The sequence below is a fragment of the Perca flavescens genome, chromosome 24 (genome assembly GCF_004354835.1).
Source record: "Perca flavescens isolate YP-PL-M2 chromosome 24, PFLA_1.0, whole genome shotgun sequence".
In the NCBI taxonomy this organism is placed as follows: Eukaryota; Metazoa; Chordata; class Actinopteri; order Perciformes; family Percidae; genus Perca; species Perca flavescens.
Genome location: NC_041354.1, coordinates 4,605,410 through 4,631,384, shown reverse-complemented (window position 1 = coordinate 4,631,384; position 25,975 = coordinate 4,605,410). Strand labels below are relative to the sequence as shown.

General features: G+C 41.7%; 3 protein-coding genes across 4 annotated transcripts; 2 read left to right on the top strand and 1 right to left on the bottom strand.

Moving 5' to 3' along the window:
* Positions 1–2,446: 2,446 nt before the first annotated feature.
* Positions 2,447–4,887, top strand: LOC114551265 (high affinity choline transporter 1-like). Its single transcript, XM_028572434.1, has 5 exons — positions 2,447–2,587; positions 2,698–2,841; positions 3,039–3,192; positions 3,282–3,496; positions 4,345–4,887. Exons 1-5 carry the CDS (start codon positions 2,447–2,449, stop codon positions 4,885–4,887), a joined length of 1,197 nt encoding a protein of 398 aa, XP_028428235.1.
* A 4,099-nt stretch (positions 4,888–8,986) lies between these two features.
* Positions 8,987–24,811, bottom strand: osbpl11 (oxysterol binding protein-like 11). 2 transcript variants are annotated; one of them, XM_028571784.1, is made up of 13 exons: positions 24,568–24,811; positions 18,910–18,978; positions 18,541–18,716; positions 18,062–18,141; positions 17,344–17,532; positions 16,023–16,221; positions 14,901–15,046; positions 14,163–14,303; positions 12,475–12,934; positions 11,221–11,407; positions 10,876–11,058; positions 10,257–10,410; positions 8,987–9,110 (listed from the first exon to the last, which is right to left on the bottom strand). In XM_028571784.1, exons 1-13 carry the CDS (start codon positions 24,603–24,605, stop codon positions 9,054–9,056), a joined length of 2,079 nt encoding a protein of 692 aa, XP_028427585.1. In that variant the 5' UTR covers positions 24,606–24,811; the 3' UTR covers positions 8,987–9,053. The 2 variants fall into 2 exon arrangements, with proteins under 2 accessions (XP_028427585.1, XP_028427584.1); XM_028571783.1 differs by lacking the exon at positions 24,568–24,811 and adding an exon at positions 19,300–19,757.
* On the top strand, positions 20,473–25,782 carry gpd1c (glycerol-3-phosphate dehydrogenase 1c). Its single transcript, XM_028571785.1, has 8 exons — positions 20,473–20,800; positions 21,565–21,742; positions 22,389–22,529; positions 22,775–22,913; positions 23,084–23,196; positions 23,319–23,552; positions 23,936–24,042; positions 25,312–25,782. Exons 1-8 carry the CDS (start codon positions 20,760–20,762, stop codon positions 25,406–25,408), a joined length of 1,050 nt encoding a protein of 349 aa, XP_028427586.1. The 5' UTR covers positions 20,473–20,759; the 3' UTR covers positions 25,409–25,782.
* The last annotated feature ends 193 nt before the right edge of the window (positions 25,783–25,975 follow it).

Sequence of the window (25,975 nt, the reverse complement as noted above, 5' to 3'; positions counted from 1 at the left end):
TGTTTCTCAACAACATAACCAAACAAAAAGAGCTAAACCAATCAATGTGCTGGTTTTACTGTAAAGTGTTTTTGAGTACCATGTAAAGCACTATATAAATAAAATGTATTATTATTATTATTATTTTAATTACAAGAATCGGGAGACGTGGCATACGTAGGCCTATGTGATGACAACAGGACATAGCCTAGTTATGTTATGTTGTTTCTCAAAGTCAAGGATCCTTGACACACCCAATAGTTTTTTAGTGCACGTGCATAACTACAGGGGCGTAGCCGTAATTCCCCGGAGTGCGGGGGACAGAATGTTCTAATTTTTACTGAAAGATCCTCCCCCATTTGTCTCTCCAAATTGGGGATTCCAAGCAGCCTACATTTCATCCATGATTGATTGAATTGATTGAACACTGACATTTCCATAAACCGTTCCATTCTGGGTGCTGCATAATACATGTGTGTGTGTGTGTGTGTGTGTGTGTGTGTGTGTGTGTGTGTGTGTGTGTGTGTGTGTGCGCGTGCATGTGTGTGTGTGTGGGGTGTTGGGAGGTAGTATAGGGGGAAAATTTAGGCCGTAATAGCCCAAATTTGGTGGCCTCCGGCACATTCTACTGCCACTATCCCATCATATACACTAATCTTAATTACTGCCTATTTTAATGAGTTTTCTTATCTTATTTTATCATTGCCTGTATCTATATGAGTCTATCAAATTATGTGATTGCGCACAGCCCCCACCCCTCCTCTACACAGTCGCTAGTAGCCAAGGAGGACACGGAGATTAAAGGGATACTTCACCGATTTAGCATTAAACTTTGTATCAGTAGAAACCCGGTAGTATTTTTGAATGATCGTGCTTCCCTCCCTCATGTCCCCCTGATACAAGAGATAGCTGTATTGTGTGTCTGGAAGAAAAAAAAACTCTGATGATGCAAAAATCGTCATTTTGCGTCATCAGAGGCTTTTTTGGCCAGAGGCTAGAGACTACAGCCAAAAAGAAAAAAATTCAATTTGAATGTAACGACGTTCATTAATATCAAAAAGTTATGCAATAAAGCTTTAAAGGAATGCAAACAACCCGGAGCGTTTTTTTTTTTTCCTATCCCAGAATGTAGCCTCTCTGTGGTGTGATAGGCTATTCCACTGTGCTGTGGAGATAGGTCTGATGCAATGTGTCACAAATGCCAGACTATGGTGAACTTAAATACCCAAGCCATTTCTTTAACCATTTCTGAGGATGATGATCATCATTATATAGCCTACATTTTATTAAAATCAGTCCCTCCAGAAAAACGTGATTATGCGATCGCATAATTCAATGCATCATCAGCCAAAGTCCGCAGAGGCCGCATTTTTTCAAATACGGTGCACTTTCGCCACATAAATTGCCAAATTCCGCGCAAAATATGCGGAGCTTGCATGATTTCATAATCCCCGCTTTTTCGTTGCAAAAAAGTCACATGTATCTTAGCAGAAAGTTGAAAAATGTTGCGTTTACTTCACACAAGAGCAGCCATTTTCCCCTGTTGCCATGGGAACGTTATGAAGTGATGTAATTACGCGACGTGAACATCATCAAAAAGCAGGGTGTTGGTGGAATCACTTTTTTTTTCTCTTTTTCATCAAACCGCAGTTTTTGCACGTTCCCGCAATTTTTGCACGTTCCCGCAATTTTTGCAAGTTCCCGCAATTTCATTGCATACAATTGCATCGCATTTTTTAAGAAAACATGCCGCATAATCAAGGATTTTTGCCCGCAACAATCACAAAAAAACTCTTTCTGGAAGGACTGTAAAATGTCTTACTTCCTTAACAGTCCATAACACAGTCAATAACACTTATATCTTAGGTCTGTGGCTTTCTTTGAAGAACGTTTACAACAGTTATTGTGTATGTCTTTTTCCTGCTGCAGCTACTTGGGTTGGAGGTGCCTTTATCATTGGGGTTGCAGAGTCGGTTTATGACCCCACCAAAGGTCTAATCTGGGCTCTCGTTCCTCTGCAGGTCTCTATTTCCTTTGTTATTGGTAAGAGTCTCTTGAATACAGATCTCAATCAAATAAATACTACAACCAAAACTATGTGCAGGAACAACTTAACTGTAGTGTTGTAGGAAATGGGTCGGAGAATAGTCTGTTCTGGGTTTTTCTTCACTTTTGTTTGTTGATCTTCATTTTTTTTTTTTTTTTTTAAGGTGGACTGTTCTTTGCAAAGCCAATGAGGGAGAACAATTACGTCAGTATGATGGATCCATTTCAGAGAAAGTACGGGAAAGCACTGACTGCTGTTCTTGCCACTGTCCCGGTCATAGTTGAAATTATCTGGGTTCCTGGATTATTGATTTCTTTGGGTACACATATGCACACACATATACAATACACTCAAATGCACAATGGTACTGCATCCAATGTATCATTCATAATTGTGCATGCGTTTGTTCCAGGGGCGACCATGAGTGTCATCTTGGACCTGCCCTTCAGTGTTTGCGTCTGGATCTCTGCTGCGGTGGCGATCATCTACACTGTTCTTGGAGGTCTCTACTCAGTTGCTTACACTGATGTCATCCAGCTATCATTAGTGCTCGTTAGCCTGGTGAGTCTTACTCAATCACACAACTGAGAGAAGATAGATTTGTAACGCAATGAATGCACGTGTAGTTTGGAAATCTACCAAAATTAAGAACACACTTCCCTTTTCCACAGTGGCTGTGTGTCCCTTTTGTTTTTGCAGGTGGCGTTTATACTGACATCACTAAAACAGCATTCAACCACACATATCAGGCCCCCTGGCTTGGCCAGCTTGAGTCTGACGAATTGTGGAGATGGATTGATCATTTCCTAGTGATGGTAAGATGAAAAACAAAGTATTAGTTTGTGACTTCTCAACCATATTTGTTTCCCATGTGGTTCCAAGCTCTCTCTACGACACACCACTACTTACTATGATAGTGTACCATGTGCAGTAATAATGGACATTTTGGAAATGGAATTCATATAATAGTATGTAGTAGTAATGTAGTTTTTTTATGTATTTCATTTTCTAGACTGTAGGCAATATGGCAGTTCAGGATTTCCATCAAAGGATACTCTCCTCCAGCTCTACATCCACAGCCAGAATCATCTGTTTTATAGCGGCAGGTGGAGTCATCATTGCTGGACTTCCGTCAGTGTTGATCGCCGCTGTTGCAGCTTCAACAGGTACATTTATGAGTATAGTGCTTGGCGGTATCTTCAACATTCCAGATTAGGGAATGGAGCCACAACTTTTGTCTGTTTTTGTCCTCAAGACTGGAACGCCACCTCGTATGGTTCTCCTTCTCCGTATGAGCGAGGCGAGGCGGCCATGGTGTTGCCCATCACCCTGCAGCATTTTACGCCAGCCTACATTTCTGCTTTTGGCGTCGGAGCTGTTGCTGCCGCAGTGATGTCATCCGCTGACTCTTTCCTCTTGTCTGCAACCACCATCTTCACCACCAACATCTACCAGACCATCAGGAGTCAGGTATAAGCAACAGCAGCGTGGAAGTGGCAACTTATTTTGATTTTAAGATTATTTTTTTGGGCATTTTGGTCTTTAATGGATAGGACGGTTGTAGACAGGAAAGTGGTGAGAGAGAGAGAGGGGTGGAAGACATGCAGCAAAGGGCCACAGGTCAGATTTGAATCCTGGGCCGCTGCGGTAAAGACTGAGCTTTGGTACATGGGGTGCACGCTCCAGCAGGCGAGCAATTTTTAAGGTTTTTAAGGTACCATTGGAGGTGTTAATAAACACTTAAAGGTGCCCTGCCATACAACACCTTTTTACTTGCATTTTTTGAAATATGTTAGGTCCATATGGGTTTGTGTTAGGTCGTGAAAGTGAAAATGAACTGCTACCTCCTCTGTCAGCTCTAGCCACTGAAAAGAAATTAGCAGAGAAATCAGGCCAATTACAAAAGCTGGTCAGTCTGACATCATATTGCCTGAGCTCATTACTATTCATTAGCTCGCCTAGTTGCACTGGGTAAAGGATTCTGACAGCCAGGCTATCATTGGCTAGCTGTTAGCCAATCAGATTCAAACAGCTTAGCTTGTTGAATATTAATGAGAACTGGCAGAAATCGATATTTCTATACCATGCTAGAATGGCTTGAAATTAAAATTTTAAAATAATAAATTTATACTGTTACCTACGGTTCCCAAACAAACTCCCTACGACTGAGCTACTGCCACCCAAACCAAAGGTAACAAGGTAACCAAAGCATTTTTTCCACAAAAAATGTCCAGAGTCCACGGTAGAACTTCAGACATTACCACAAAGTAATGAAATACGTGTGGCAGGGCACCTTTAAATATTGTTCTCCTCTTTAGGCATCCGATAAAGAGCTACAGTGGGTGATTCGTCTCTCCATCGTGGTTGCAGGACTTGTGGGAACATCCCTCACCTATCTGGACGGTGGCATCTTGGTGTTCTGGATCCTGGGCTCAGACCTGACCTACACCATTGTATTCCCGCAACTGATCTGCGTCCTCTTCATCGAGGTTTCCAACGGTTACGGGGCGATAACAGGCTTCCTTGTCGCCGTGGTGATGAGAGTGTTGTGTGGAGAGCCGTTGTTAGGCCTCCCTGTGATCCTGCATTTCCCAGGATGCACTTTAGAGGACGGCGTTTATATTCAGCGCTCTCCTGTCAAGACCATTTGCATGTTGTGCGCTCTGGTCTCCATTCTGATGTCTTCCTATATGGCCTCCCTCCTGTTTAACAGGGGGATCCTTCCTGAGAGGATGGATGTGTTCAAAGTGAAATCTCAAGGAGCACTAACACCAGCAGATGGCGCCAGAGAGGGCGACAGTGATGAGACTCATGAAAATGATACATTTGCCTCTGAACCAATGTTGGATACAAAGTGCTAAGTTTTTTTTTTTACATATGTCTTTAGAAGGACTGACTTGTCGTTGTTGGTTATTGCACATTATTATTATTATTATTATTATTATTATGGAAGGAAATCATTTTTGGTTCAGGATTATTTGTTGGGCTATTGTGACATGCTTCCATTTTTAAGTCATATAGATTACATTGTAAATGGCTGTCCTATGTAGTTTCATTCCTGTTTATCAAGGGGATCCCTTCCTGAGAGGCTGGATATGTTTAAGGTGAAATCCCAGGAAGCACCAAAACCAGCAGATGGCGAGAGACTGATATTCCAAATGAAAAAGACACACTTGCCTCTGCACCAATGCTACATTTTGAAGGCCTATGCTTCTTGTACTTTCATATGATAACTGGTTTGGGGTGATGGCAAATGATATATTGCAATTATTGCTTTATTTACTATAAAAGAATAAATTAACCTGTCATAATTAAAGAGCTCCCCTTTCCAAACAACCTCAAATCTTACATTTAACAAGGGCCTCAACATTACCACCTATTCCGTTAGGCTAATCACAACGGGATACACAATGGCGAGCTTTGAAATCCCAGCTGCCACAACAAACTGGCCAAGTATGTGTAGCTGGTCCTCTGAATTGCATAATGAATTGTTGGCGGTATTGGTTTCAAGTCATTTTCATTGACTCGCTAACCAGAGGCGCCTCTGAAAGCACGACAGAAACATTTCATACTGCATTTCAGCCAACTTTGCTGCATTGTCTTATTTTTAATTTGATTAGACTTATGGATAGGATTGATTAAAAATGGGGTAACTGTGTTCTGCTTATCAAGACATGCAAAAGGTAAAACCCAATCAGTTAGAGAGTAAATGTGTAAAATGCTGGATTACCTTAGCATAAAGACTGAAGCTCCTTTCTGACGTTCACCTAATTCTTGTGTGAGCCTTAGTTGGCCTTCAGACTTTAGCTTTATTGCCTTTGGGGATGTCAAAATGACGCAGGGTTTCTGCAGCTTTCACAGAGTCAAATTTTATACCAATTCAATACTTCAGCCAATTTAAGGTCTGTGGAAACCCTGTGATGTTCAGGGATACCATTTTGTCATGTAAAGCAAAACAAGATAAGGCGGTTTCTTTTCAGTTTGCCCAGTCGGTCCACGCTTCATTTGTTTTAGGTCTTTGTAGTACTGCAGTTTAGTAGCCTCGTGTTTGCACAGATTCCACCTTCGTCATGTACTTTTTATTAAATATATGTAATGATGTCAAAGGAACCAGTAAAGAGAACAACACCGTATATACAACTGATAACGCAATTTATTTGATTTTCCAAACATGTCCATTTTTCCACATCAGGTTTCCTTCAATGTCAGTGCATTTCATAGGTCAGCAAGACAACCAGTAGAATCCAAAACCAAGAAAGTGTCAAAAACCTATAGAATAAGTGTGTGTGTCGTACACTTCTATCAACACAAAGCATTGATTTAAAGAAAAACACAACACACAAATAATACATACGCCATTGCTTCGGTCAGGTAAATAACTGATGAAAACGCTGTGAACTGTAGCTGGAAGACACACAGAAAGAGTTTGCATAAGGCACCAAGACGTAGAGGGAGTAGCTTATTAATGGCAGGGTGGATTCCTCTTTCTGCAGAGAATAGGAACTGTGTCCTTACTTGATACTTGGATGCTTCGAGACCCAGGGGTGGGGGGTAAGGGAAGAAACACATGTACATCACAGGATAGTAGATCGGAATTACTTCCAAAGGAAATGAGACAACAAAAACACAGACAAACGAGAAATGTTAACCTCTCTCTATACAAAAAGTGCCTATAAAAATTAGAGCAATTAAAGCGCAAAGATGGGGGATAAATATGCATTCAAAGAAAATATTTATTTGCATTACAAAACAAGCAAATTTGGTTAAAAGCTTTTACAACAGACATTTATCAATTTAAGTAATGCAGACACAGGTGTAGTATACTTACTGTACATACATACTGCAATCAATGTGGACAGAGACACTTTGCCATCATGCATGTAAGAATTTCTCCATCTGCAAAACCACAGGACTTAAAAAAAAAAGAAAAAATGATTTGGGGGGGTAGCAATCTTTAGATGCATTCACATCTGACTCAATCGTTTAAAATGTGGTTGTCAGCTAGTCTAGGACATGCCATTCCAGTAGAGTCTTAGTCAAAACACCAATATCAATATAGCATCAAACTATTGAACAAACAAGAATTTAGAGAGAAACAGTTTAAGTATATCTAAATGCACACAATATACCTGATATCAACCAAATTAAAGCAATTGTATCACTATTGAAATTGTAGTGTGAACACACTGAGCCATAATAAAGGTAAGCTGAACGTTGTTAAAAGTTCAGTAGGTAACTTTATAAAAAAAATAACTCATTTTTGCTGAAATGGTCACTATATACTGACAACAGCACATGAGACAGAATATTTGGGGAAGTTTCCAAAGGTTAAACAACCAACGCTGTGTTAGAAACTCCTCGGCTTTGATTGGTTGTTATCCATATGCCATTAGGAGCACCAGGAGGAGGCAGAGGAGCGGGATTTTTGTCACACATTATCGGATTCATTTAGTACTGTCAGTTTGAGATGAGTGACAGTTTGAGCAAATTTGACCAAAAGTCTTTTTTATATGAATGTTACCTACTGTAGCTGAAAAAGGCAATTTCCCCCAATTTTACACACCGGTGAGTTCACTCGTCACAGGGAATACCTAAACCTGTGATAACAGTGATGTCTTCTGTGACTCTGGAGGAGCTTTGCTTAATCTGCAACAATAACCCTGATGATGTCACAGTGAGGTCATCAGGGTGATCTCCACTTTGAGACCGAAAGCCTGCGTTACGCATTGAAAGGGTGTCGTTTCAGAGGTATCTTCAGCAAGTCCACCAACTTTATGATAAAGCATTACTAAATAGCTTTCGGTACCCCTGGTCCACATTTTGGGAATTACGCTTATTCAATTTATTGCTGAGAGTTAGTTTGCATGTTTGTCTCTTGAATATGAAGTTACAGCTTGTACACAGGTGGCGTAGCTTAGCATAAAGACTGGAAACATGGGGAAGGTGCCAGACTATTTCTTGCCCTAAAAATGAGCTACTCCTGGAGATTAGATAATTGTGTGCATGTAAATGTACTCAAAAACCGTGAAAGTGGCTTCGATTTTGATTATGTCCAACTGATTTGGGTTTATATGCCCTGAAAACCTATTTTCTCAATCAACTTTTTACTGTGAGGGATGGTTCCTACATGAACACAAAACTAATCTGCCAAACAGTTACATTTAGGATTGCGGTTTCTCTTTTCTTTGTGCTCTCCTCACAGGTTTGAAGTTGGTTTGAGTTATTTAGAACAAGGTAAGTGTGACTCAGGATGGACAACAGTCCTGACAAAGCAGATTAGCAAAGTTGTCAACTCTCAAAAGCAAGTAACTTAAAATGTTTTTTACTTTGATTGTTGCTTATTTATTCGTGAATGTTTAAATGGTATAGAGAAACACTTTGATATGAAGCAAAGTTTTCAGGCGCTTTAACACAGATGATCATATACGGCAACTTTACATTCCAGGACACTAAATCCAATCTACAACATTTTCACATTTACAGGCAGTGTTCCAATTCTTTAAGTTTGTTGGATATCTTATTTTAAGAAGAAACTGCTCAAAAGTCACTTGACCTTAGTGTGATAGCACAGCTTGAAAAAAATAAGAAAAAAAATGAACCATATGCAGGTTGATCAGCAGATCCCAACATTCAGCAGACTATCTTAAGGCTGTGTAAATAGAGTACCATTACCTGTACAAGAATGGGTTTTCATTAGATTATAAAAAACAACAACTGATCAGTAGTACAAAAGCTTGTACTCGGGGCTTCGTGAAAATCATGAGCGAGATTCGAGATGCTGTCCAAGTCCTTCTCCCCAACGTTGCAATTTATTGTCAGTGCAGGACACACACACACACACACACACACACACACACACACACACACACACACACACACACACACACACACACACACACACACACACACACACACACACACACACACACACACACACACACACACACACACACACACACACACACACACACACACACACACACACACACACACACACACACACACACAGAGATACAGACTGAAGAAACTAGGTTTTGAATGCAGAGTTTTTCCAAAGTGGTTTGTGATAGACCCAGCCTTCACCCTGGAGGAGGAGAAGAAGACTTGTGTCAAAATATTATTTATGACTGAAGTCTTTCTATTCATTTTCTGAAGCGAGTTAGCATGATTGTTTAATCCAAATAAAGTCATTCATCCAATCATTTATTTAGGCTTGGGAATGCCGTATTTGGCAATTAAGACACAAACTAGAGTGTTAAAAACTAAAAAGAGGTCGATAACAGGCAAGAAAAGAAAATCTACAGCGGAAGACAAATATATTACGATAGAAATCTTGTGCCGAGTGTGGTTTAAGGGACATTTTTTAAAAGGACTCTCACAGTGCCTTCCGATCTCCGGTTACACGATTGGCCACCGCAGCGTGACGTGGGGTTGCGTTTCTCCAAAAGTTGCGTCGGTCTCAACTTTTCACCGCAGGCCCGCGTTTTTTTTGAGTGTCCTTAGTGTCTTGTGCTGCAGCATCCTGTTAGAAATGTAGCCCAACCCACAGTTTGTCATTTTCACTGATAGGGTTTTTATTTATTTTTTTGCAAGCTACACAGTGTTCTGTTAATGTCAAAGGCTCAGGACTTCATTTTAAAACGAGGCTACTTATGAGTAATGAATTCCATCACTTTTTATTTACATTTGACCCGTCATCTCCCTGTTAATGAGTGTTTAATTTGATCCTGAATTGTGAAGCACATGAGCGCTATGAATGAATCATATCCTTCTGACGTTCGATAACGATGATTGAGGACGATGGTTTTCAGAAACGTGAGGATTTAGTGGTACGGGACGCTATAACTAGCCACAGCTGGGCGTTTTGACAGCTGCCCTGGCACCGTCTGTCAAACTGCACTGCCGTGTTTGCTGCTTTTCTCATTTACAGGTCTACTGAGTGGCGGAGCGTGCACAAGTATCGAGATGAAAACAATGTTTCTACATCAGAGTGTAAATGAGGCGTGTGCGCCCAGTCCCACGTGATTAAGATTTATAAAACAGAACCAGGCGTACGTGTGTCTTCATAAATCTGACAAAAAGAACGCGCATGTATAATTCCGTCTGTGTGCGTAGTAAGTCGTGAACCTTCAGAGTTCCAATAATAACTGTATAAATACTATCTGCTGTGCCATCAAACCTTCATGACGGTAAAATATATCAAGGAGCACCACAGTTAATTCTTGCTCACCTCTCTGTCAAAGTATCTGGTCCTCCAAGCGGTTTCACTCTCAGCCCGGTGCCTCTCCTCCGTCCTCTGCCTTTCCTCCAGAAACCTTTTGTGCTCCGTGGCTTTTTCAATGTCCTTCTGCCGTAAGGACTCGGTCACATGCTGCCACAGGCGCCTGAAATACAGTAAGAAGTGAGTGAGATGTCTCAGAGACGTGCAACCGATTTGCTTCTTGTTCTATGAGAGCACAGAACTTAGGGGCTGGATGCTAAACTATTGTACCTCATATTACTAAAGGTCTGTCCAATAAACACTTGTTAGGATAGACCTAAATACAGAAATGAAAAAGCAAGGCTGCCACCCACACACACCTATACTTAGTTGAAAGAAAATATGCATAGAAAACTTAAAAAGTAACTGCCATGGTTTTTCAGTGTTGCCTTTTGTATTCAATGTTCAATAAAAGAATGTTAGAAACCAGTTCCTTTCATTAGTTGTAAATTCCACAAGCAATTTGTTGCATTTTAGCAGAATATTGAAAGCAGCAGAAATGCAGAACTGAGTACACTGTTCATTCATCGCAAGTAATATTGTTCTCGCGATACTTTCCTCATAGGAGGCCGACCGCCACTATTCTGACCTGGATTCAGTTGGTCCCTGCTTCTCAATCGGCCGAACGCTTTTCTTGGTAACAGGCAGCTTGGTGACGTCGACCACCCTCGTCTCTCCGCTGGTGTAGCTGAACTCCAGAACACCGTTCCACTCGCCCTGCACGCGACACACCACCGCGTTGGTGGAGTTGTGCTTCACCTCTCCCGTTATCCTAGATTAACACAGGACAATATAAATGACTACAAGGGCACTATTTCATACTGTTTACATACTATTTTAAGAGCTTGTTTAAAGGAAGCCGTTACTTCAGAGATATGAACCATCCCAAAAAATGTGCAGGATGATGCCGAATAGAGCGAGGGGAGGGACTCACTTGTGTAATTTGCCACCGTAAAATGGTTTAGTCTGGAAAGTGAGGATGGCCGAGTAGCCCGATTTAGTGCAGTTGATGTTGATTTTGCCGCCCAGTTCCACCCAGGGAACAGTGAGGATGGAGCGGGCATATGCACACGGCAGCGTGAAAGTGTACTCTTCATCGTGCTCCAGCAGATATAGACAGCCTGGAAAGGTGAAAAAGATGAAGACAGAAACAAGATACAACTTTAATTTATTGCTTTTTTACCAGACCATTTCCCTAATTAATGTCCTAGAATCCTATCTGGATGGAGATAATTTAAGCTTGTTACGGATTCAGGCTATTGAGGTCGTAATTCACTTGCGTAGGAAACTCAACATTCATTTAAAATTGGAAAATATATTAGGGCTATCCTCAAGGCGACTAAAGAAATTCTTAGTTGACTAACACTCGTATGATTTTGTCAGCTAATTGATGAGTTGATTTAAATTGACAAATCTGTAACAGAATCCTGCAAAAGCACTACTTTAAATCTTGTGTTGAACAGAGATGTGCTCATACGTTTCTTGGAAATACTTAATTCAGCATGAAATAGCATTAAAAAAAAAAAAACAACAAAAAAAAACTAATCAATTACAGAAATCTTAGTCGACGAAGACCGAAACGACCAATTAGTCAACTAATCATCTAACAGGGGCTAGCCCTAAAAATATATACACTCACTTACTTACTTACTTTTTTGGTTGTAAGAAGTGAAGTAAGAATGAGATTAAGGTCATTACTTTACCATCATCATTCACGATATTTTAGCTGGTGATGGTAACGTGCAAAAAAAAGTGTAGCAATGCGCCAGCTAAGGAAGAGACTAAAGACTGCAAGCAAGTAAACATGGATGTAAACATTTAATGATTTCTTTATTTTAAATGTTTTTTTTGGGTGCATTTTAGGCCTTTATTATATAGAACAGCTGAAGATGTGAAAAGCGAGAGAGAGGGGGAATGACATGCAGTAAAAGGGACTGAGCTTTGTACATGGGACTCACGCTCTACCAAGTGAGCTATCCAGGCGCCCCAACAATGTAGGATTTAAAATCTTTGTGCTAGAAATTTGTCAGAAATTCCCTTAACATGATTGCTAGGATGCACACAATGCAACTTTAACTAGCATGGAGCTCAGGAGGAGGAGTGGAAGATGCCTTGCCACTTTGTTTCTGATGTATCAAATGTGATGACCCAACAGACCCCCCAAAAAAAAAAAGCCATGCTGTCTTACCTTCCCCTATCATGGATACGCCAATGGACATTCCCATGAACTTGCTCTTGGTCCACACATGCGTGTTCACACAGATTTGCCTTTCCTGGCATTCGGCATAGAAGCCAGACACAGGCGGGTGGTGGGACACCTGCTCCGCCACAAAGCGCACTTGGTAGGTCTCCTGGGTGGCGGCCAGGTCGGGGCTTCCCTGTGAGGGCTCCTTGGGGGCCTCCGGTGTCTTGGGTACCTTCCAGGAGCAGTGGAAGGTCTCGCCGATGATGGGGTTGTAGGGCTTCTTGGCAATGGCCCCCTTGCGGCCCTCGTGGAAGGAGGTGAGGTAGTACTCCACAAAGCGGACCATGCGGTCCTCGGGGCTGCTGCCGTCGGTGATGGCCACAAAGAGGTCCGGGTGGGACATGAAATCAGCGTACATCTCCAGCAGGGAGCGCTTCTCCAGGATGAAGGTGGGGAGGACCACCTGGGGGGAGAATCCAAGTAAATATGGTCAAAAAAGGTATGAATGTTTTAAGCTACATTTAAAATTGCTACATTTTGGTTTTCAAGCAGTTTTGAGCCCAAGGCGATCAAGTGTTATTAGCCTCAGTAAAAGAACTAATCTCTGTATAAACTAACACGGCCCAACCACATATCTCATTCTCCTATACATGCCGGGGTAAACAGGAGGCAGCATGTATACTTTCCATGTTGCAGGGTAACGTTAGTAGCTTAGTCTCAGAGGACGAGACGTCATGACACATTCAGGCGTCAGTGTCGCCAAAGGTCTCCGTGTGCGGCTGTCGAGACTGCAACACAACCCCGCAGATTCCAAACCAAAACAGGGTCAGAAGTGTTTGCAAATGTCTCCAGTTAAGGGGCTCTGAAACACCAGAGCAGGGGGAATGGGAGGTGTAAACATAGCAAAAGATATTTGTCTTTAAACCAAAACGTGGTAATGTAAATGTAGCCTTATTTGGATCACAGGATGCAGGATAAGGAAAACAGCAATGTTCCAATGCCTTTTTTCTTTTACCGTGCATCACCACATTGCTGACCTGACCATCAGTAAACGGAGTGACGATGTGACGTAAACTGAACGTGACCCTGGGGTCACAGTGTCTACTAAATCTCCATCTGAGGTAAGCCGATGGATCCATCGGATAACGGTGATAAATCAGAAACCCAAGAGGAGGCTATCCAAATACTCATTCTAACTGACACAGGAAGATAGAATGTCTATCGAGGACTTGACTCCTGGTGTTTGTGTGCGTGTGTGTGTGTGAGAAGTAATTACAAAGCAAGAAGTGCTTACTTCAGCCTGTAAGCTCATTACAAATGAGACTACTGAAAAACAGACCTAAAAACAACCTGATCTAAGACAGGGTTAATTTATTCAGGGTCACTGCAAACGTTTTCCATTCAAACAAACTACGGCATACTGCTCGACAGTTACAGGTCGTACCTTCACCATGACAAACATCACTATGGGTAATGGTGCCGACTCTACAGATATGCTACGATCAAGATACCCTTTCCGATAAACGAGGCACGTTTACATGAGCGACGACAGGGCTCCTTCATTGTACTTTATTCAACCTAATACTACTTGTACTTAAAATCGTCTTTGCAATTGCAATCACCCAACATCAAGTCAAAGTACATTACACCAATATGTTCTGCTGCTTGGTGGCACATGGAACTCGACCTACCCGCGTGAGGTCCATGCCCAGCTTCAGCTGGGACAGCAGGTGTAGGATGACGCTGCGCTCCTCCTCCACAGCACCCAGGTCCTCCTCCTTGTCGGTGAACGAGTCCTCCGCCTCATCCTCCGCATCAATGTCTTCCTGTTCCTGAGGGGGGGGGGAACGTGATTTATTCAACAACCCTGCTTGAATGACTCTGCAGAGGTCCAAAGTAAGCCATTGTTTGTTGTGGGTCACTGCATTACTGCTCAACCAATTCAAAAGCAAAACTAATAAACTGTATGGTTTATGGCTGGATTAAAAAGCATTAAGGGAAATAAATGAAGTAAAGTCAACCAACAGGTACAGCTGTAAGTGTGATTATTTTGACTGATATTACAATATGAGTCACGATACTGATGGGGATGATAATTTTTGTATCACTCATTTTCATTGAAAAATATTAAAATTAAAACATTTAAATGATTATAGAGTGATTTTTGCAAGGATCTGTACCAAACAAAGAGGTTTTCTTCAGTCTGTAGGATACGATTTGTAGGCTGGGACGTCTCTGCAGCACCACAATACTTCATTCAGAATGGTTTGACACATTTACCTTAACAAATATTGTGCCCACTCGGCGATTTGGATATTGCACTAGTCCATATTGTGATTGCAGCCCTACCAACAGGTTGGCACAACTTTCTCTGTAGTGGATCTTAGCTGCTTCCTGAGGGAGAGTGGGTGTCATTCCCTTGGTCTTACCCCAGAAAAGCTGCAGGACTCTGGGCTGCTGAGCTCCAGATGGCTCCCCTCCAGCGCGCCCTCCCTTGTCGTGAAGCTGCCCAGCGAGCTGCTGCCGTTCTTCAGGAGGTCGGGCAGCTTGGGCTCCAACCACTCGATAGTGGGTCCTGCGGTGGTCGGGGAGTGCACAGCGGCAGAGTCAGAGGTACTCATGGTACTATCCCCCCCCCTACCTCCCAAGTCCCCCTGACACTCACAGCTGCACACACACAGGCGTAGCTCTACACTCTGCCTACCGTTCGCCACACAACCGCCTGGCTGCTGCATGGACAGATGGCTATCCTTAGACGGCTGCTCTAGACCAAAAGAGTGTAACCCAACCCCACCAACAGGCCAGGTATCAAGATACTTTGTCCCTGCCGATAGAAAACGGCCCCATCCTCCGATTGGCTGAACCCTCCCGGTATGGCGTGGGCATTTTCTTTTAATGTATGTTTAGAGGCAGGCAGATCTCATTCAAATTCACCCTGTGCGTCGTTGGACAACTTAATCTGATTGGCTGCTGCGATGACTCCGGCCTAATGAAATATACATTGAGTAACGAGATCTGCTGTGAGAAAGTGGGGCATCAGCTAGCCGTTTACCCAGATATCCGAGATATCAGTGACTTAGACACTTAGGGTTCTCTCTAAAACTGGTATGTATGTTTTTCAATACAAAGCTGACTTGGAGCTTAATTCGGTCCTTAACATTTGCCGATGGATATTTTAACCATCTGAGGATCTCATTACCGTTGAGACAGGTGGTAAGAATAGGTATGGTTCCCTATTAATAATGCAAAAATAATTCCACTGTCCAGCCAACACAAACTGTTAGATTGGGGGCAGGCCTGGATGTACAAGACTATGACGGAGTGCATCTAGCCTCAGTCAAACACAGGGGCAGCTTTTTTAGAAGACAAATAGACCTCTGCTGAGTGTGACGGTAGAAACACTCCCTTCTAAAACAAAATTGCTAGGCATACATTTACTTTTTCTCCTTGAAAGCAATATTAGAATAACGTGGACATATACAAACAAACCAACAATGACCATATTCAGACACAGAATACACACACCAACCCCCCCCATCCCCTCTACTGACCTCCCAGGGAGCCTCTCTGCCTGGCCACCTGCTGCAGGTGCAGGATTTGCAGGCACTCGTTGAGGCAGTTCATGGTGGCCATGGAAGTGGCCTTGAGCATTAACAGGTCCTGGTCTAGAGGGCAGATGCCAGGGGCTGCAGGCAGGCCCTCAATGCTCTGGATCAGGTCTCTGTGTTGGCCCTGTGCCTGGGTCATCATCTGGAGGGGGAAGGGGGGGGGGGTCATGAGGATTGTTTGGTTATTTGGGGCAAAAAAAAAAAAAAAAAAAAAAAAAAAAGTCTATATCTAAGTATATCATCCATGTTTTGAGACAAGAACAGTAACAAATGATTAAAAAACAGCCCGCCAATAGTCTTTTTTCATTTTACTAAAGAAGAAATAGAAATTTGGAACTTTAAGAGCTACTTTAACAACATTACAAAAACACAATTTTACAGCTTTTCAATCTGCACTTTTCAAATTGTAAACTAACAGCCATGTTCTGATTAGCAAACAGGACAAATATATTGCTTTAAGGGAGCTGAGAAAAACAAAACTCCATAGAGAACAAAATGCATGATTGATCCAAAGTGTGCTGAGCTGTGCTGCTGTAGTCTACTGGTGTTAAGGGAAAGACAACAACACCCTCTTGTGGACAATCTGCATCACACACATGGGTCAAAGTGAAGATGAGAGTTCATGACTAAACATCTAAATCCACAGCAGTCCTATAAACTAAATATTTTACATTTATCACTACGTGTCTTGTAGGAACATAATCTATCAAATATACAGTATACTTATAATAATGTTCCATCTGTAGGTTTGTGTGTGTGTGTGTTGACAGAGGTGGGATTTTAGTCATCCACCATGGAAGGATTTAGAAGAAGTTTCTGGCTGAAGCTTGGTTGCATAACAGAGGAATCCAACTTTAATCTACAAGCATGTTTATTTGACCCAAATGACATTTCAGCCAAACAGCAGACTAAAAACTTGGCAGAATGTCCTCATTTTAATTTTTGATTCAGTCCATTACAGGAAGTGTGATGAAGTAATCTATGGTGTTCAAATATCTTTTCTTAATCTCATTTTAAATATAAAAGACCATTAAGACATTTTTCACTGTCATTTTAACAACAATTCATATAAAAATATTCTAAACCGTTTAAGTTGATTAGCCCATAGCACCCTAGTTAAATGCTGGCCGTGAAATGTCAGCGATATATTAATAAGTGTTACTAGTGTTTCAAGAGTAGATTCTGAGCAAAATACATGTTCCCGCCAACAATACATTTGTGAGTCAGCCTAACATGTGAGCAGTGCGTCTCTGGCTTGCTGTACCTCTCTGGCGTCCATCAGGTGGTCTGGCAGCAGGGACCTCTTGCTGGAGTAGAGGGACGAGCCCTTGTTGACCTGTGACCAGCTGAATAAGGCGGCAGGGTTTTGGCTGGGCCGGCGCAGGGACATGGGTGAGCTGCCGCTGCCTTGAGACGCCATAGAGTAGCTCCGGGACTTGGGTGGGGGATTACTCTGTGCAGTGTAAAAATTTTCATCTTGTAATTTCCACATACAATTGACAACTTTTACATATCGCTCCTGACCATTTCCAACCACTGCAAAAAAAAAAAAAAAAAAAAAAAAAGAAGAGCCTGATGGGAGTTGATTTTTTTCTTTGCTCTTGTGTATCTCAAGACCATTAAAATAGAATGTGGGCGGCATAGTAGATCAATACTAGTGATTATACATAGACATTCATATTTCACAGCTCTCCAGATTTTTGCGCCACCGGTGGCTTTGCTCAATTGCTTTGGCATATGAGGAAGCAAAACAGGCAACTGAAGACTGTCCAGCTCACATCCACTTCATGCAAAGTCACATTTTTGTGTTTTCACACAAACAGTGCAGTGCAGTAGACCTTTAAGAGATATTAAACACTGGTCGCCGAAATGACATTTAGTCTAAATACAGTACATAATTTAATGTGTACAAGATCTTTGCATATTTGCGTGCAGGCTCTATCAATATGTGCTCATATTACACGTCAAGTATGCCATCTTACCTTCCCCATGGCCTCTGTGTGGTGCTGTGTGCAGATCTGTAGTCTGCTCACCCAGTGCTGTCTCTCTTTGGCATCGGTGGCTAAGAGAGATGCACACAAAAGCAAAACCATGTTACGGTTACTCTACGATGATCTTACTCGGCATCGATTCCCGTGTGATTCTACTTCGCCGGCAGCAGATAATGGAAAACATCCAGATCAATATTGTATGAACCTGATGGATGGTGATGACATTAGGCCTGGAGGTAAAAATGGAGCAACGATAAAGGGGAACAGCTCGGTTCCTGGCAGTGAAAGCTCAGAGAGGAGCATGCAAACAAACGAACAGTAAAGGTCTGAAACAACAAGCTAATGCACTGTGGGCCAAGAGATGACCAGAAGAACCTAATTAAACTCACTGTTGAGATACGACTGTGTTAAACAATATTTACGTTTAACAAACAAATGTCAAAAACTTCAGTGTGTATTTAGGGACCCACCCCTGAGCTTGTACTGCTCCCCGCTGATGGCGTTGACAGTGAAGGTATGAGAGTCCTCGTCGCTGGGGGAGATCACGGCCCCTGCCAGGGGGAGCATACCGCGGGGCTTCTGGGGCCGCGACTGCTCGTTGACAAAGTACTCCAGCAAGCCCGCCTCATTGTTTAAGACAAAGAACCTGAGAACAACAGCCACCATGACAATGTCGGTCTCCCGTACAAACCACCATAGAAACACTTGGACTGGATTACAATAAGGAACTTGGCTAAAAGTGGCTGGTGAATTTTGAAAAAAAAAAAAAAAGAGTTCCTTGCTTTTACCCTTGATTGGGACATCATGCATTTTAGTTTGACCATGTATTAAAAACTTACCTGTATTGCCACCCTGTTACAAGGTTGGTGTATTTCATCAAGTAGCCATCAATATTCTCCATGTGGTCACTGGTATGATAGGTTATCAGGCAAAAGGAGACAAAGAACACTTGTCAAAATACTTGGACTGAGTACACACCCATAAACACACAAAGGTGAATGCACAAATAAAACCGAGCATTGCCTAGTGACAGATTTGCTCAAAGGGCAATATGATTGCACTGTCACCGGTCCGATTAGACAGCAAATTGACAAGCCTAAATCGGTCAATCATTGGACAGTCCAAACACTAATGACAATCCCTTAAAAACAGAATATAGATCTCAAGATAATACTAATTGGCTCGGCACGACTTCAATCAGTAAACTAGCAGGATAAACAGCCACCCACCTATACTGCCAGCCTTTGGCACTTGCTCTCCCCAAGTTTGGAGTCTTGTTCTGGGGCAATACATCCAGCTTGCCTTCGTTTTCAGCGATTCGTATAGCCGTGCTTTCCCCTTGCATAGTCACTAGCAACGGAACCTCCTTAAGATGCTAACTCAGCTTGCTAGCGTTAAACTAACCTGTGAAGCTAGCAAAGCTAAGTCACCACAGCTTTGATTAGGTGGACGAGCCTCCCTTACAACACAAAGTCAAGCTGTCGGTTCATCGCTTATCGAAACGCAGCACACGGAAACGCACCCCACACACACACCCCCAACAGACGCTGGACTAACTGGCTAAATGAAATAGAGAATGATAAAACATGTCTATTCTGCCAATACAAACTGTAGCCAAATATAGCCTGTAGTGCTAGCTCGCTTGCTATATTTACTGCTTTGGCAGGAAACGAGTCACATGACTAACTCACGCGCATTCAAGGGCAGGCTTCCTGTGTCCATTCATAATGGTATTTAAAATAAATTAAAATACAAATTACCAATAGTCAGATCAATCCACAAAATCTTATTTCCCCAATTCCAAAAAAAATAATATATACACATACATTTAAAGAGAAAAATGGGAAAATGTTGAATTAAAACCAAACCGGAAGTTGGGCAAATATTTTTATTGGGCACCGTACGGTATTTAATAAAAAACAAAACAAAAAAAACAATATATTTTTACGTACCTTTCACATCTATGAAAATAGGTTAATTTAACTAATATCCTTGTAACAAAGAAAATATCAATTGGATTTCCGAAAATGAACATAGTGTTGAAAAAAATAAAAAAGTCTTTACTCCTAGACTAATATTAACAGTCTAGGTCTTGACTGCAACATTGAGCTGTACAGACAACAAACGAACAATTATATTGGCCTATATAAAAACAATTTATATTTTGCTTATACTTTCAACACACTTTTGACAGTAAAGTTATCTGCAAATAATTATCTATGTTATGTGTATTTGTTATGTGAACTAGAAAACAAGAGCGGATATATCACAGTTACTGCATTCTTCAATATAACTATTGTTGTGAAAAACGTCTTGACCGGAAGGGTCATTAAATATGCTGTCTGGCTTGACGTCGGTAAGAATTTCCAGTCAATACTTAATAAAGGACCAAGGATTACATATACATTAGGTTTTCCTTTCTTAGTTGTACACTCTGCATTAATGCCGCTTCATAAATACACCAAGTGGTGAATTGTAAACCGTATTACACGCGTGTTAAAAAAACAGTTAAGATATAATTGGCACTGCGTTTTTTTAATGTTATTTCTACTTCTGAAGGAGTGGCTAGAGAGGGGAGGGGTGAATCGGTGGCAGAAATGTGTAGGGCGTATATAAGGAAGTTAAAATAGACGGGGAATAAAAGAACAGTGTCTTCACTTGAGCCGAACAGGATTTACCACTTTCAAAAATGCCCGCAAAGAAAGTCTGCATCGTGGGATCTGGAAACTGGTAACTTTCACAAGTCTTTTGAATGCATCTTTCAGAAACAATAGCCTCCCGTTATTTTAGTTTCGGTCTATATAGTGACATGCGACGCGGATTTAGGCTAAGCTACACCGCCGATATATAGCCTATGACTAATGCAATATCTTCACGCGGTTTGTCTTTTAAAAAAAAAAAAAAAAAAAAAGTAAGTAAGCCGTCCAGCTGTTGTGGCTCTATAGCCGCGCCTCTCTTATCCTCGCAGCCCATACCTGAAGGATTAGGCTACAAGCTGCAACATGAACATGCTATACTAGCTCAGATCAAAAAAAAGCAAACAGAGGGCTCATGATTCTGGTGCCTGAGGTAAACTTGGGATACTTTAATGGAAGTTTTACCTCCCGATGTAGGCCTACAAACATTACGTCATCAACACATGATTATTTACGGTGCGCATGTGTATCTGTAGGGAGGTTGATTTGATCAGAGAATGTCTAATAAGGGGAGAACTTCCACTCTCGGGAAAATTCCGGGTTGGTACAATGGGGCTAATAGGGAGTGAGATAGGGAGTGAACAGGCTCTCCATAGACAGGCTCTGATTTGATTCACAATTTCCCTGCATATCAAACATGTCTTTAAAGTTTCACCTGATTATGAAGTAAAACTGCTGGTGTGGCTCCATGGTTCTGATTCATTAAAGTGTGGCTCTGCAGTGTTTGGGGTGCAGTGTGAATTCTCTCTCTCTCACTCACTCACCAAATGTCTGCTCATGTCGTTTACTCTCTCCCAGGGGCTCTTCGATTGCCAAAATAATCGGGCACAATGTCAAAGCATCCAACCGGTTCGACCCAATGGTGAACATGTGGGTTTATGAAGAGATGATTGATGGGAAGAAGCTCACAGAGATCATTAATACGGAGCACCAAAATGTCAAATATCTACCAGGTCACAAGCTGCCCAGGAACGTGGTAAGCACTCCAGTTTAGGAGAGTTTTGATATACAGCCCAGCTTGTCAACAGGTGATGCAATCTAGTAATTAATTACACTCATAAGAACTTTGAGCCATATTTCTTGCCCGTTATCAAGTTCATCTACCTTTGCTGTAATTGGGCGTTCCCCTTCAGTCTACTCATGCAACACTGCTCACCTTAACTACATAACTATCAAGTGCAAAATAATGGCAGGAAACTGTGTGAGAGCAGACACATTGAAGAAGACAAAGTGTTTCATCACAATTGATTTGTAGAAGATTTATTCATTATACATCTTGCACAAGTGGTGCATTTGTCACCTCCATATTGAAACCACAGTTTAGTTTCTTTAGTTTCCCCCTGGTAAATCTCAAATAATACATGAAGAGGAAGGAGTTATTTCTAAACTTCTTTTGTATTATTTTACTTTTTTTGAAATTGACCAATATACGTTGCGTGCATTTAGTCGTTATGGATGTTTATTACCTGTATGTGCTCTGTTTTTGCTGTCATATGGGACCCAATATGGTATATGTCAAAGGGTTTATTCTGCCAAGTAATCCATTTAACCACATTGACAAAAAAAACAAATCAGGGATACTCTGATCACACACCAATTACGGACTAACTTTGCCTCACTAGGTCGCTGTTCCAGACATCACAGAAGCTGTCAAAGGCGCAACAATCCTCGTCTTTGTAATCCCACACCAGTTCATCAGCAAACTCTGTGATCAAATGAAACCTCACATCGTGGAGGGAACCATCGGGATATCGCTCATCAAAGTAAGATCCTGTTATTCTTCTTGTGACATTGTTTCACACAAAAAAAGGGGAAATATTGTCTCCTGACTTTGCTTCATATTGTTCTGTGGCCAAGACATCACGGGTCATTATAGTTGAGCAACACACAGACAATCACCACAGTGAAACACATAATATCACCTCAATGCCACCACGCTCTCCAGGCCAGAGGTTATGGTACTGAGTATAGCACAGAAGCTGTCTCTTTATTGGTTATTATCATCCAGGGAATCGACGAGGGACCAGATGGACTAAAGCTTATCTCAGACATCATCCGGGAGAAGCTAGAGATTGAGGTCAGCGTCCTGATGGGGGCCAACATCGCCAGCGAGGTGGCAGATGAGAAGTTCTGTGAAACCACCATCGGTTAGACACTTTTTATTCAGCTGCACATTATTAACTGCCGTTGCTTGCATGCAGAGGATGAGTCAAGCTGTGTGGTGGTCTGACCGTGACAGAAACGCAGCATTACTTCCCTTTGGTTTTGAACGAACATTGAATGACGTTTCTTTTTTAATAAACTGCTTTTAACACAGGGGCAAAAAATGAAGCAAACGGCCTCATCTTCAAAGAGCTGCTTCAGACTCCCAACTTCCGCATCAATGTCGTACGGGAGTGTGACACAGTGGAGCTGTGTGGAGCTCTAAAGGTAAAAGACAGCCACATATTGTGAAGATTAAGTAGTTACTGCTGCTCATTAATACAAGAACTTCCAAATTGTAAATCTTCTCTCAACGTGTTAATCAAAAAAAGCTAAATGTTCCATGCCAGAATATTGTGGCTGTAGGTGCTGGGTTCTGTGACGGCCTCGGTTTCGGCGACAACACCAAGGCGGCCGTGATCAGGCTGGGTCTGATGGAGATGATCGCCTTCGCCAAGTTGTTCTGCAAAGGCCAGGTGAGCTCCCCCACCTTCCTGGAAAGCTGTGGCGTGGCCGACCTCATCACCACCTGCTACGGCGGACGAAACCGCAAAGTCGCCGAGGCCTTTGTCAAAACGTCCAAGGTGAGGCCCGTTACACCAGAAACCTAATCAGAACTCTAAGCCACCTCTACTTTTTAACTATTTGAATTACAGCAGTTTGTCACAACATTTTGTCCCGATTTCAGAATACTTCAAATAGTTACAAATTAAACAGTTACATCAGCTAATTTGAATATATAATGTAGGGGCCATGCAATAAAATGATATGTTTAATAGTATTGGTTGTCTGCTTTTTACTGAACAGACCGCATGCTAAAGAACCAAGTCAGTGTTATGAGGCATGATTTGTGGCCCCAAAACTTGGCATACTCCTTTTAACATTGAGATAATATGACCTAATGAAATGAAGATATACGGAAAATGTCAGACAACATTGAAACTTTCTGTATGTGTTTTTCCTCCAGTCTATTGTTGAGCTGGAGACAGAAATGCTCAACGGTCAGAAGCTGCAGGGCCCACAGACCTCAGCCGAGGTCTACAAGCTCCTACAAAAGAAGAACATGGTCAACAAGTGAGTCCACTTGCTTCTATAGGAACTGGTACCGATGCCTTTTGGTTATCAAATGTGGTTATATAAATCAGAGTCTTGCATTGCCAGACCCATCTCCACAGCGTTGTGGAGTAAGGTCTGGCTACACCACACATACAATCTGGGATAGGAGAAGAAACGCTCTGGGTAGTTGGCATTTCGTTAAACCAATCACAATCGTCTTGGGTGGCGGACGCAGCGACTGTGGCTCTGCAAAATCGTTTCAGGTGGAACTTGTTTTGGTGGAAGATTTGCACCCCGCAAAAGAAAACCCCACATACAATATTTGATCAATTTAACTGTTGACCTAATACTGTAACATGAGCTATTTAAATCAGCTGGATACATGGTTAAACCTCATTGGCTCTTACCAGCGTATCACCGTGGGTGCTTCGTCCACAGCAATCCCACTAATGGGTCCCAAAACGTTCACGTTAGATGGTAAATGCCGTAAACATTCTTTGTAAATCTTGACAATCATTGCCCGAAAGAACCAAGCAGGCCTACCTTGTTGCATGATCCAAATTTTCTTCAAAACTTCCCATTTTCAGTGTGTGGGTTGAATTTTATTGTTTGTTTCCTGAAGCAAACTGAGTTTGCAGAAGCTGAAGACAGGGAAATTTACTTCTGATCCAGTCTAAATAAATTGTGTGAATCAAACTGGACCCGTTCTAACTAAATCCAATGGTGTGTGTGAAGTACAGCTAACAGCCATGGTCCTCTAACACAGGTGTCTTCACTTGTGTGTCTGATTAGCCTCTTTCTCAGGACTGAATGGGGATGATGCTTGATTGACATCTCACTCACTCTTGTTAGCTTTGTTGCATCTATGTCTCATATGGCATTTTATAATTAGACTAAACTACATATGAAGCCCAATTAATAAAGCCAAGGACACATTAATGTATATTAGAATCCGAATCTGATAGGGTGAAATGCTTTTGTTATGTAGAGTATGGTGACATCATGAAATTCACCCCCGTGCGTGCGTGTGTGTCAGGTGAACGTGTGCAGAGGCTCAGTCCTTGATGCAGAAGGTCCAGGGTTTGGATCCAACCTTACGGTTTTCCTGCAGGTCTTCTGCCCTCACTTTCTCCCCTTTCACATCTCTGCTCTCCTATCCAATAAAGGCAGAAATCCCCCCCCCCCCCCGTCTGTCCTAGATCTGTGACCAGTTTACTGGTGGTGTCCTTAAACAAACATCCTGTTAAATTGAGGCTGAATGTGTTTTTTTTTTTTATTATTCTACAGGTTTCCATTGTTTTCTGCCGTCTACCTGATCTGCTTTGAGGGCAAAGAAGTAAAGGAGTTCATCACCTGTCTGCAGAACCACCCAGAGCACATGTGATGGGTCTGCTAGCGTGTCCACTGCCACTCCTTCAATAGCAATTTACTACCACTAGAGGGTGAAAGAGATTCATCAGATAGAAACGCACAATACAACAAAGGGCACTTTTACCTGAGATTTTCATTGGTGACATTTCATAATGGAGATGTTGATTTTGCGCTTATTTTGTATAATGTTCTTTAATATTAATTTGTCTGGGAGTGGCAGGTATTTAAAATATCTTTTTTAAGCCACTTTTATTACCAAAAAAAATTCATTTTGTATGGGGATACATAAATGCAACACTGTTTTCCTTATTTACTTTTCACTACATGACAGTTTACAATCTTAAAATTGAAACTAAGGACAGTCGTGTTTTTTTTTTTTTTTTTTTTTTTTTGTCATCCTGTGGAGTTTACTTAATAAAATCAATTTATAAGAAACTGAAACTGTCTCTTTATTTCTATAGAACCGTAATCCGTTCAGCAAGCTATGACACTTTATCATTTTGTATGTGTCAATTTGAATGTTTTGTCACAAGGAAATGCACTATTCACATTTTTTAGGTAGTGATGGATCAAGATGCAT